Genomic DNA, 13,453 nt, shown 5'->3' on the forward strand with positions numbered 1-13,453 from the left:
TGTAGAGCTGAAGAGGGAGTTGTTTGATGAAGCATATCGTACCCGATATACAGTACATCCAAGAACCACTAAGATGTATAAGGACCTGAGGAGACATTTTTGGTAGAGCGGTATGCGTAGAGAGATTGTAGAATTTGTGGCTAAGTGTTTTACCTACCAGCAAGTGAAAGCAGAATACCAAAGACCAGCGGAGACACTTCAGCCCCTACCCATTCCAAAGTGGAAGTGGACGGATATTTCTATGGACTTCATTGTAGGGTTGCCAAAGTCGAAGAAGGGGAACGACTCAGTTTGGGTGATAGTGGATCGGTTGACGAAGTCGGCACATTTTATTCCAGTGAGGACTACTTATACCGCTGAGGCATATGCGAGGACATTTATCCGGGAGATAGTTCGACTTCACGGAGTTCCAGACACGATTGTGTCAGATCGAGGCTCAATTTTCACCTCGCACTTTTGGAGGAATTTCCAGAATTCATTCGGTAGCAGGTTATTGCACAGCAGTGTTTTCCACCCTCAGACAGACGGTCAGATAGAGAGAGTGAACCAGGTATTGGAGGACACGCTGCGGGCTTGTATCATTGATTTTCAAGGTAGCTGGAAGGATCATATTCCATTGATAGAGTTCGCTTATAACAATAGTTATCAAGCGACGATTAGTATGGATCCGTATAAGGCATTGTACGGGAGGCCATGTAGATCCCTTATATGTTGGGCAGAGCCAGAGGATAGCTTATTGCTTGGACCAGAGCTTGTGAGGCAGACTACCGAAAAGGTAGCATTGATTAGGGAACGTATTCTAGCTGCTCAGAATTAGCGGAAGAGCTATGCAGATCATAGACGACAACCTTTAGAGTTTCAGGTGGGAGATTATGTTATGCTAAAGGTATCACCGATGAAGGGTGTGCAGCGATTTGGTAGACGGGAAAAGCTTATCCCGAGATATATTGGCTCTTTTCAGATTGTGGAGCGTATTGGGGTTGTTTCATATAGACTAAACCATTCAGCATCGATGTCTGGTGTGCACGACGTATTTCACATTTCTATGCTCAAGAAGCACTTACATGACAAGGAAAGACACCGAGTATTGGATGCTCCGGAGATTGAGCTTCAAGATGATTTGACTACGATTGAGATCCCAGTTTGTATACTTTCTAGAGAAGACAAGAAACTTAGAAACAATGTGATTCCTTTGGTGAAAGTTCAATGGAACCAGAGAGGATCTGAGGAGATTTCTTGAGAGCGTGAGGAGGATATGCGTCACGACTACCCACACCTGTTTGAGCAGGTAGATTGTTTGGATTATGTTTTCTTATGTTTTATGATGATTTTGGATAGTCATATTTATCTTTAACACTAGGATGGAGGTATTGTCACTTAATCCTTAATCATTTGGAATACATAGTATATATATGGGGGGTTCCTTGTTTGGATTTTTCGCCCGATGTACTAATTCCATTTAGTTTGGGATTAAGGCATGAATATTTGCATTCTAGGTTGTTAACTTTAAATATTACTATGTTCATATCTAGAAATTAATGCTATGAGATGTGTATGTGGGGATTTAATTACTCTCGACGTGCTTTTCTCGTATTATTAATTTTTAAGATACGATTTTAGAATTTTGAGGATGAAATTCTTTTAAGGGGGGAAGAGTATAAAACCCCGTAAAATACAATGAATGAGTTTTTATTGTGAAATATATGCTTATATCATAGTTTATTCTTTTTGGTTTTTCTCTCATTCTCTCTCTTCTCTCTCTTCTCTCTTTCTTCCTGTTTCATAGACCCTAGCCAAAGCGCCCGTACCCTCTCTCCTTCCCCGTCCCCGTAGCCTCTTCTTCCTCCTCTCTCATTTTCATTGTTCTCTTCTCTCCGCGTATACTCCGTAGAACTCACCTCGCCACCTGCCACACCCAGCCTCCATCACCACATCGGGGCTCTTCTCTTTCAGATCCATACCTCGACCACCATTCCGCTTTACCCGCGCACCCATTCCTGCCAGCCTCTCCCTCATCATCCCCGCACGACACACAGCCCCACCACTGTCCGTTTCCTGATCCCTCATCACCGCCACCACCATCAGCCACACCACTGTCCTTCCTCCTCAAACACCCTAAACTCGGGCCGTTGATAACAGACCCTTGGAGCTGCTGCCTCACCTCCCTGAGCTCGCTGCCGAGTTCCCCTCGTCCAGCCTAGCTACGTCACCGAGTTCCATCAGATCTGGGCTGCCGCTCGCCGTGCCCACGACTCTACACCCACTGTCGTAGTCATTTTCCCCTACATGCCGCATCGACGGCGTCGTTTTGTTCGACAATACCCTAGGCAAGATCCCGATTCTTGTTTAGTTTTGTTTCAATTCTTATATTTGTCGTACGTGCGAATTTATCTTTTTTAATTATTTTATTAGAATTTTAGATCTGTTAATAATTATCTGCGTGGGTTTGATGAATAATATTAAATAAATTGTAATTATGTGATAAATATTTTTTTGAATAATTATAATATTTTTAAGAATTTATTTTGTGGAAGGAAATCATTTTAGAATGATAAATATTTTTAAAAGAATTTATTTTAGGAAAATAAACTATTTTGAATTAATGAGAATTTGTCTTGTAAAAAGATTATTTTGAATTTATGAATTTATTATTTTAAGATATTATTTTTGAATAATTATGGTGAGAGATAATTTTAAAGGAATTTATTTTGCAAAAGAATTATTTATTTTGAATTAATTTAGTTTATGAACGTGTGATGGATGGTTGTTGACCGTGATATTTTATATGCAAAACAATCGTCGATTCCATGATTCTTATTTTAATTACGTGGTATGCTATGACACCGTTGTATATGACTGGTTGTTTCATTTATTATTTCTTGTTGTGTTTGAGAACCCTTAGTGGTTCATGACTTAGTGGCCTTGTGCATCATGAACAAGACTTAGTGACATGTGTGTGTGTGTGTTGATTGAATTTAGGAGGTGGACCAGAGATCTAGTTCAGGTTATGATTGTTGACTTAGAAAAGCGAGAAGAGTTGAAATGTGGAAGTCTTGGTTCATGTGATCGGATGTGACTGTTGATGTATCTTCCAAGCTCGCACCAGTGAATTCGTGTAGTAACTGGGGTTGGTTTGTTAGGCTAAAGTGAATTTGTGTAGTCACTTTAGTCAGTGAAAGTCGTGTAGTCACCTCGAGTTCTGCTTGAGTTTGGACCAGGCCAGAATCGGATTGTGTGTAGTCCTCTGACTGATTCGTGTAGCGGTATTGGATGCACGTAGAAGATTTGTGAATAGTCAGTTATCCGATGATATGAGCGTTGACTCTGTGTGAGATGTGGACCAGTGACCTGTTTTTGGATGGCTAGTTACATGACCTCATTTCTTAGCTAAGTATGAATTCTTGTGAGATGTAGGCTAGTTGTATTTCTTTTTATACATTGATCGAGATTAATATTTAATTATCTATAATTTGAGACATATGGTATATACATGAGGGTTTTCTTGTTTGGATTATTTCGTTCGACGTACTACGTCTCTTGTTGTATATTTTTAAGTATTAATTCCATCTAGTTGTATGACATTGTTACTTGGATGATTATTCTGATCGCTAGCTGCATGATCTTGTTACTTGGTTGATTTTCTTGGATTCTTCTGATTATTATATTCTTCTGATCGCTAGCTGCATTGGTTGTTCGACCGTTTCTATTCTCCCTTATGGGGTCTTGTCATGTGCCATGCACGCTGACGTACTCATGTTCTCTCGGGTTGTACGTCAGACTTAGAGGAAGAACAGGTCCAGCTGGGAGATACGCCAAAGCCTGAGTATTCTTAGCGGGAGTGCGTTACAGACAGAGTTAAAGAATAGACCGAAGCTCAGTTATCTTTTCCTTTGTTATTTGATGGTCCTTAGTTTATTTATTTTTGTAGTATTTCCTTTCTATTTCCGTTGGATGATGTATTTTTATATTTCTCCAGTATTTGGCATGTTTGACCCAAACTCTGTGTCTCGGATGATATTCTATTTGTGATATGTCTCTTTTCTATTATGAGTTGTTCATTATATTCTTGTTATGTGTGATCCGGGACCTGTGACTTCGTATTTGTATATTGCTTGACGCTTAGCGTATTAGGTTAAGAAGAAATATTTATTCTTATTTATTCTCCTTAATCTAATACGTCGCGAGCTTGTTCACATTTCGATTTCCTGGTATTTTGGAAAGCGAAGCTTGACAAGACTAGTCCTAAAGAAGTTCAAGAAAAACCAAGCATGCCAGAAGTGAGACGCTCCTCCAGAATTCCTAAGCTAATCCAGCATTATTCGCCTTCTTTGCACTACTTGTTGCTGATTGACAGTGGTGAACCAGAGTGTTATGATGAAGCAATGTAGGTAGAGGATTCAGTCAAGTGGGAGTCTGCTATGCAAGATGAGATGGACTCGCTTATGTCAAATCAGACGTGGGACTTAGTTGAATTACCACTAGGTAAGAAAGCTCTTCATAACAAGTGGATTTACAGGATCAAAGAAGAACATGATTGGAACAAGTGTTACAAGGCAAGATTGGTTGTCAAAGGCTTTCAGAAAAAAGTAGGTATTGACTACAATGTAATTTTCTCTCCGGTCGTAAAATCGACTACAATCAGGCTGGTGTTGAAAATTGTAGCTGCTGAGGATTTACATCTTGAGCAGTTAGATGTAAAAACAGCTTTTCTTCATGGTGATTTGGAGGAGGAGATCTACTTGAAGTAACCGGAAGGTTTCATAAAGACATGCAAGAAAAATCTAGTATGTCGTTTGAAGAAGAGCTTGTATGGATTAAAACAAGCTCCCAGGCAGTGGTACAAGAAGTTTGATAGCTTTATGGGCAGCAACGGTTTCACTAGATGTCAAGCAAATCATTGTTGCTATCTCAAGAGGTTTGACAATAACTTTATTATTTTATTATTATACGTTGATGACATGCTCGTTGTAGGTTTAGATCTGCAAGAGATTATAAATTTGAAGCAAAAATTGTCAAAGCAGTTCGTAATGAAAGATCTTGGTGCTGCAAAGCAGATTCTTGGAATGAGGATCAAGAGAGACACGAAGTCTGGGATTTTGATGTTATCACAGGCTGAGTACATCAACAAAGTACTCTCCAGGTTCAATATACAAGATGTTGAACCAGTGAGTACACCTATAGGTATTCATTTCAGACTTTCCAAAGAGCAGTCACCAAAGACAGAGGAAGAGCGTGCACACACGGCGAAGGTCTCGTAAGCCTCAGCAATTGAAAGTCTGATGTATGTCATGGTTTGTACAGGACCAGATATTGCTCAAGCAGTAGGAGCTGTTAGCAGGTACATGAATAATCCGGGCAATGTATACTGAGAAGCAGTCAAATGGGCGTGCACATATGGCGAAGGTCCCGTACGCCTCAGCAATTGGAAGTCTGATGTATGTCATGGTTTGTACAAGACCAGATATTGCTCAAACAGTAGGAGATGTTAGCAGGTACATGAATAATCCGGGCAATGTACACTGAGAAGCAGTCAAATGGATCCTAATATCTATCGGGCACCACAAGTAAAGCACTTTGTTTTAATGGGGGAGATACAATACAAACAGGTTATGTGGATGCTGATTTAGCAGGAAATGTTGATATCAGAAAGAGCATTACAATGTATGTCTATACTCTAGGAGGTACTATAGCGAGTTAGGTTTCTCAACTGCAGAAGATAGTTGCTCTCTCCACAACTAAAGTAGAATATGTCGCTATTACAGAATCCAGCAAGGAAATGGTTTGGCTTCAAAGTTTTTTGGATGAATTAGGCAAGAAACAAGAAGACAATGTATTATATTGTGATAGTCAAAGTGCTATTCATCTAGCGAAGAATCTGTCTTTCATTCAAGAACGAAGCACATACAGATGCGGTATCATTTTATCCGGTCACTTCTGGAAGATGAAATTTTGAAACTTGAAAAGATCAGTAGAGCTCAAAATCCGGCAGACACGCTGACAAAGACGGTGACTACTAACAAACTGAAGCTGTGTTCAGCTTTAGTTGGTTTGCAATAGTATTAAGATCGGGGAAGAGCTGCTGCATAGATCGAGATGTGAAGACAGATTAAAATCAGTCATCAAGTGGGAGATTGTTAGCCGAAATCACAAAGAAAAAGGGAAGGTTGCTTTTGTCAACAAAGGCAGCCATCGCTGCTTCCTTTTTTGACAAAAAAACACCGAAAGTAAGGGATGATTGAGGGGCTTCTGCACCTATAAATAGAGCACGCTAAACAGATGCTCAGGACAAAATCCAAGCAAAAGAGAAAACAGAGAAGAAAAGTGAGAGAGCACTCAGTGAGAGAAAATTGTGAGCAATTTTCAGAGTGACAGTTGGGTTGTGAGTTGTGTGAAAAACACTAGTAAATTTTCTCCCCTTAGTGAAAGATTTGCAGCAGTCCGTGCACGTAGACAATTTTGTACCGAACCACGTTAAATTTGCGTGTCCTTTTATTGCGCATTTATTTCGCTTTCTTATAAATCTGATAACATGAGAATTTGCGTAATTTCCCAACATGGAGGACCAATATCTAATATATAGGATTGTTACGAACTATTGGCAGTTTTCGAAAGGTAGTCATATAGCAGAATTTGAATAGCAAGAACAAAATCTTTCACCATCTATATGTGATTGTTATGAACCATAAATCTTTCACCGCCTTAATGTGATTGTTATGGACCATAAATCTTTCACCGTCTTAATGTGATTGTTATGAACCATCTCTCTCACTGTCTTAGCACATTCTAAAAAATTCTTGTAGGTCCGTCTACCATCAACACATTTCTTACTAGAAAAATTTTATCATCTGCTACAGGAACAACACCATTGAAGAACCATATGATCTAACAGTAGCATGCTCTACCGTTACAAAAGGCCTCCTACGAAATTAATCATAGCGATGAAGAAGGTTAATCATTGTTATTGATATAATAATGAATCTTGATAACGTCTTTGTTTTAGGGACTATTTGGTTGCATATACTTTGTAAAATTTGGAAATTTACTGAATTGTGAGGTACACAACTTAGTTCCCTCAAATTTCTCTTGTTTGGCTACATTTTTTAAAACCATGAAAATGATAAAATAGCACTCATATAATCTTTCAAATCAAGATCCCTCCGCAGAGAGAAGGCTTTGGTGAATAGTAAAAAAACGCCATAAATCCTGTACTTTCACAAAAGCACCAAAATACAGAAAGTAAAAATAAATTGCATGGGAAATGTTTATGTAGATGACCGCTTTCTATCTGTGCGATAAGCTTCCCAAATTTCGTAAAAGGGTTAATTACATATCAGTCACTTAAATCATCTTTAATTCTCAATTAGTCTATTAAATCTCAGTATTTGCTAATTAGACCTTTAAATCTTCAATTTCAAAGCATATTTTTTTTCTCTGTTAGAAATTCTGGTAGTCTCCCTAACTCTAGTTGGGTTAACCTTTAACCTAACATCTAGAATTACCTAATTGCCCCCTTTGTATATCTTACACTCTCAAGTAACTCAAAGTTCATTTCTTCCTAAAATTTTCTTGCTCTACAAAAGGAAAAAAATATCAAGAGTGGATTTGGGAAAGTTCCCGACTGTTGGAGACCGAGGTGGTGGATTTGAGTTTTAGTTTGAGCGAGTTATAGGTATAACCGTATAAATCGGTTATGAAATAGGTTGGTGAGGCTTTAAATGATATAGTTAACTATTGGTGGGGGTATAAGGGGAAAACCATTAATTTCCATTATTTTTTGATAGAATTTCACTCTCATAAATATCATTACCTAACAAGAGTGAAGAAATTGCAATAAAAATGAAGATTTGAGGGACTAATGAGCAAATACTGGGATTTGAGGGACTAATTGATAATTAAGGATGATATAAGGACTAATATGCAATCAACCCTTCATAAAAACTCACAAAGAGACCTATTAATCCAAAGTTTTGCATGTATTTGTCCTCAGATACCGTGTACTTGGGCCCAGCCCAATATACTTAGCACGGGTGGGGGTACTTTTGTCATTTATTTAGTTACTATAGATAGTAGTAGCGTACAAACTGCTTTTAGTAGTGCTCAGCAAGCGAGAAAAAAACAAAAAACAAAGAAATTCATTGACAGTCACAATCTCGTCTCCTCCTAAAATTTCCTCTCCCAAACTAAAATCAAGGTAAAAGATGTTGGAAAGGATTAAAATGAAACCCTAGGAAATGTTTCAATCTTGTAATGAGAAGACATTTTGCCTCTCTTCTCTTTGTATTTGCATTTTGTAAGGAAATTATTTTGCATTTTAATGGGGTTGATAAGCCCTTCCAAATATGTATATATATATTGGGAAAAATGACTTGAGCAGTTACGATTACCAAAACCCATTTCATATCCGATTGAGATTTTTAATTTTGATGTGAAATTTTCTGGGTTCATCTGTGCATAAGATTTTTTTTTTTTGCGTTTTTTAAATATATTTGTTCGTTTGTTTCTTAATTTACTACAATATAGTGTATGCTTTTTTTGGTCTAATCTAAGGGATTAGAATGCAAATTTTCCTGTTTATTTCTGTATTCCCAGAATTTCCGAAATATGATTGTACCTGATATTTATTATTGTGGTAACTTTATGCTGGGTTTTGGTTAAACAAGGTCCAAATTAGGCTATTTTGTTGATTGAACGCTACAACGCTGAAGGGGTTTTTCCCCCCTAAATAAAAAATAGAAAAATGCTGAAAGGTTGACCTCACTAGTATTCTGAGATTCTCAGAAGTATATGAGGATAAATAAACCAGCAGATGAATAATCATGATTTGGCTCAACAAGTGGCATGAGAATGTTACATGTTGATTGTTTTTCATTTCTTAATATATATATATAGATATATTTTCATGTTGAGTCAATTTAGATTCCACTTTAATCAAGTTGATATTGAATTTGATGCTGCTCTGGCTTAAGATAGAGATTAGTCACGGATATTGAAAAAGAGCTAAGAGCCTGACCATTTTGATGCTGCTCTTGTCATCATTCCCTTTGCTTTAACCCAGATTGGGTATTCATGAGTTATGTTATATTGTTTTTTTTTTAAATTTTTTTTTCACCAAATGTATTATATATGTTGAAATATTTTTGTTTCCTAATGTAGTATCTGAGGGATTGAATGCAGAATTTCTTACCTCTTTTTTTTATCCCAACTTTCTAAATATTACTTGTACCTCATGTCTAGTACTTGCACGAAAGTCGTGATTAGTTATCACTGGGATTGGGTTAAGCAATGTCTTGAGTTGTAATATGAACAGACAAGTTATTTTATTTTGTTGATTGAGCTCTAGAATGCTAAAGGGTTTACTTCGCTAGTATTGTGAGATTCTTGAAGAAGCCTATAAGACACGGAAAAAGTACAGGAATCATATTTTGCCTGGGTTTTTTTTCTCAATAAACTGTATTCTGCATCAAAATATTGCATGGTGACTTTTCTGAAGAAGGCAGTAACTAGATGTGTGTTTGTTGTTGGGTCATTTAACATTCCATTTTATTTGATTTGATGATGAATTTGATTCCGAATTGGCTTTGGAGCCTGACCAGATAGTAAACCTGCAAGTGAGAATAAATATTGATGCTACCCTTGATAGTACTTTTTCTTAAATTAAGATTGTGTTGATTTGCTTTATGAGTTATGCTATGTAAGTATAGTAGCCCTCTTCATCCATGACCTATTTTCTGTCATATTAGATTTACGGCGTACGTGAAGAATATTTGTTAGTCGAATTTTATGTAAAACATAATAGTTTATCTCTCTATTAGATTTATAGTTTTCTTCCAAAAAGGTATCAAGTTTGTTATGTAAATTCTTGCATTCAGATTCATCAGCATGAGAGGAGCAAATGGTGTTTCAGTACCTAGGATATCGACAATGTTGGGTAAAGGGAAGACCATTGTAGAACCAAAGCAAGAACAACAGATTGATGCCTCTCTAAATGTATGCATGGAGAAAGAAAACTACCCAATTGCTCAGAATGGTTTCTTCCGTCAAACTCATCATCGACATGAGCTTGATCTGATTGCAGAAGAACTACTCAATCCAACACCACTTTGTGTTATTCCTTGCAATGAGAGCTATTTTCCTAGCCATTTTGTTGAACAAAAGAAGAGTATAAGTAGCCCCAGAGTGGCTTCTGATGCTGATATTTTGGCTGTAAGTAATCTCCAATTGGCTCTCTGTTGTGTTGAATATGATGAACTTGTTTAGAATGGCTTTGCTTCAATATGGTGAATTGATTCATTTTCTTGTTGTGTTTCAAATTTGAATTGTTTCTTTTATTCATTGATAGCGTTATGCTTATAACTCAAAGTTATGGTTGTAGATTGGTTATTCAGCACTCAATACTGATGGTGAACCAGCAGATGCATCTGTAAATGGGCAACAGGTTTATTTCTCTTCTGTTCTTTTAGACTTTTAAACTTATAATGTCCTGTAACTGAAGTATTTGAGAGGAAGCATTTATGCTCGTCTTTACAGATAAACGCCTTGTACTAACGCCAAATTGTGGACAGACCCCTCATAGCTCTATTGTTGCGGTAGACCCCCTGAATGAAAATTTTTACTCTTTTACCTTCAGGAGGTCCGTTTGTATTAAAAAAAAATTTTTTTCTCTAAAGGGTAAAAGAGTAAAAGAATTTCACTGAAGGGGTCTATCTACAACAATTGAGCTACAGGGGGTTTATCCGCAATTGGGCTATAGTACAAGGGATCTATCCGCAATTGATATGACACATTCATTAGTTCATTTAACAGAGCTTTCCGATACCCCTTGGATTCACAGATAGCAGTTATTCTTGTTCCCTACGTCTAAACCATACATTATGAAAGTAATAGTGACAAATCCATCACTTCATTTGACAGATTCTTCCTTGCTTAAGGCAAATACCAGATCGAGCCTTATGTGCCATTGCTGAACCTTACTCCCCAGTAATATTTTCTCAAAGAGAAGCCAGAAACCAAAAAGATAAGGTAAGACATATTTGTTTCTCGAACTTGAGAGATGGAATTGTAACTCTTGATGCTATTCCGTATGCTATCATCTCAAAAATTAACATAACTTTGTGGCTTGCGTACTGGCAAAAATCACCAACAACGTTGCACATTCTATCTGTTGCATCTGCTCCTTTTATTCTTGATCAACTTACACAGACCACTTTTTTTGTAGCTCCGGAAAGCCAGGATTTCACAAGGAATTAGAGTATTAAGAAGTAATGTGCCATGTTTTGGATTTTCTGATAAGGTAAGATACCTTTATATGCATGTACTAAATGCTCGACAGAATTCTTACTATTTTAATTTTTATCTGCACATTAGATGTATCGAGGGGGTTATTGGCTATTATTTGGTTCCATGTTGAACTTATTAGAAGGCACTTGAATTTGCACTAAAGAGGACTAGATGCAGGCCTAAAAGAATCTGGTTAAAACAATTAAGAATGATATGATAGTTGTTATCGGAGGAGATGCCCCATAATAGAAATGATGGAAGATTAGGATTCATGTAGCCAAACTCAAAAATATGAGATAAGGCTTTACTGTTGGAGTTGTGTGAATTTGCACCAATGATGTGCATGGATACTTTGCTAGACTTTCTTTAGTCAATATTAAGGCCTATTAAAGCCACTAGTGCTGAAAGTTACTGGGATTACTAGACGTTAATCGGAGTGCTTCCCAATTAATGTTTCACAAATCAACCATATGAAATCCATTTTTATTTGACAAACTTCCATCTTATTCCACTTCATAATTGAAACTTTTTATATACAGCAACATCCATTGCAGAGACCATCTCATTCAAAAATTGACTACACAGAATCAGTCTCTCTTAATTATCTTACCTATGTAAATCATTTAAGATAAATTATCATCACAGTATTTGTTTGTTCTTACATAAATCTGAACTGGCCTTATTTACTTCTCTTTTCATATACTTGTATGTAGGGTGACGAAGCATCTGTATTGGACGATACAATCGACTATATCAAGTATCTGAAGCTTCAGCTGAAGGTAATTTCATTTAAAGCTTTCTGATATTTCTGCCGGAGTTTTTCCTCTCTTTTTGTGTTGTTTCTGGATTTTATTTTTTGTGCTTTTCTGTTAGGAAGATATGCATTAGTATCAATAGCACTTTGTAACATTTATTAATGATCCTGTTAAATTATGTTTACTGCATATATAGCTTGTCTAATGTAAAATTACAGTTGTTAAGTCAGAGCCGGTTGAGTGGTGAATCTACTGCTTATCCATTCGTGCATCTTGAGGTAATGCTCAAATTCTACTTCTCAAATTACATAACAACACAAATAAGCATGGAAACTATTGCAATTTCCTAATAAATATGGAAGGATAAATTGCAAATCGTATTCTTTTACCTCTAATAATCTAAATGGTCTGATTATATAATCTCGAGGAGTTAATTGTGGATAGACCCCGTGTAGTATCGTTGTTTTGAACTTACTACCCTCTAGTAATTTTCACTTTCTTTGAAGGGTAGAAGAGGAAGAGCAAAAAAAATTCACTCAGTGCGGTCTATCTGCAAAACTAAAAGTAGAAGGTAGTAAATTCAAATCATCGACACTAAGAGGGGGCAATCCATGGACCAGTATTAACTCTAATCTTAAACTTTTTTATTGAAATCAATTTCTGTGTGTGGCAGAATTGTAACTTTTTTCTCTGGAAATAATTGCCATACTTGTTGCAGGGCTATGGCCACTATCTCCTTCATCAGGGGGTAAGGAGTGACCCCCTAGAAGATATAATTGGAGATCTACTTGAGATGAGGCCACAAGCTGCAAATGAGCTTTTACAGAGCAAGGGACTGACTCTCTTGCCCATGGATTTTGCGTATACCCTCCTTTGTACTACTTAAGAGGTCACCAACCAAAGCTTTGGATGCCTACATCTCAAGCTTACTCAAAAAATTTGCCAAATATTACAAGCTCTACTTGGAACATGTAATAGTGATCGAAGTCTTTAAGATTAGGAAGAATACGTTTATTTCGTGGTGGGAAGTTTTGTAGTGATTCCTATCTGATCGTTTTGCTGGAGTTCTCTTACTCTCTCTATGCATATAATGCTGAATGCAATAGAGAATACATGAAAAAAACTTACATCTTAGTACGCTATATTGCAGATGATGATCAAATGTTTGCCAGTCTGTCTTGCGTAACATTTATCTTGCTTGTGTACTTATGTGAGTTATGCCTTTCTTTTTCGTTGAGTATTAGAGTATTGAAACAGTTTTTGCCTTTTATCTATGCATTGAGGAGGGAAATACTGGTTCATCATGGTAAAATACCAAGAATCGTTTGCATTCAATAATTTGGTTTCCTCTTCTGGAGCTGTTGAAATGTTTACCAAAATTGGCATTTTAGTAGAACGCTAAATCCAAAAAAAAAAAAAAA

General features: G+C 36.9%; 1 protein-coding gene across 6 annotated transcripts; it reads left to right on the forward strand.

Moving 5' to 3' along the window:
- Positions 8,198-13,214, forward strand: LOC109843722. 6 transcript variants are annotated; one of them, XR_002247772.1, is made up of 9 exons: positions 8,198-8,290; positions 9,870-10,203; positions 10,373-10,435; positions 10,912-11,019; positions 11,216-11,290; positions 11,991-12,056; positions 12,251-12,310; positions 12,544-12,651; positions 12,751-12,849. XR_002247772.1 is itself a non-coding variant. In XM_020412675.1 (9 exons), exons 1-9 carry the CDS (start codon positions 8,232-8,234, stop codon positions 12,782-12,784), a joined length of 864 nt encoding a protein of 287 aa, XP_020268264.1. In that variant the 5' UTR covers positions 8,198-8,231; the 3' UTR covers positions 12,785-12,881. The 6 variants fall into 6 exon arrangements, 5 of the variants coding, with proteins under 5 accessions (XP_020268264.1, XP_020268265.1, XP_020268268.1 ...); XM_020412675.1 differs by having other exon boundaries at positions 12,539-12,603; positions 12,751-12,881; XM_020412676.1 differs by having other exon boundaries at positions 12,539-12,651.

The sequence above is a fragment of the Asparagus officinalis genome, chromosome 5, assembly GCF_001876935.1.
Source record: "Asparagus officinalis chromosome 5, Aspof.V1, whole genome shotgun sequence".
Lineage (NCBI taxonomy): Eukaryota > Viridiplantae > Streptophyta > Magnoliopsida > Asparagales > Asparagaceae > Asparagus > Asparagus officinalis.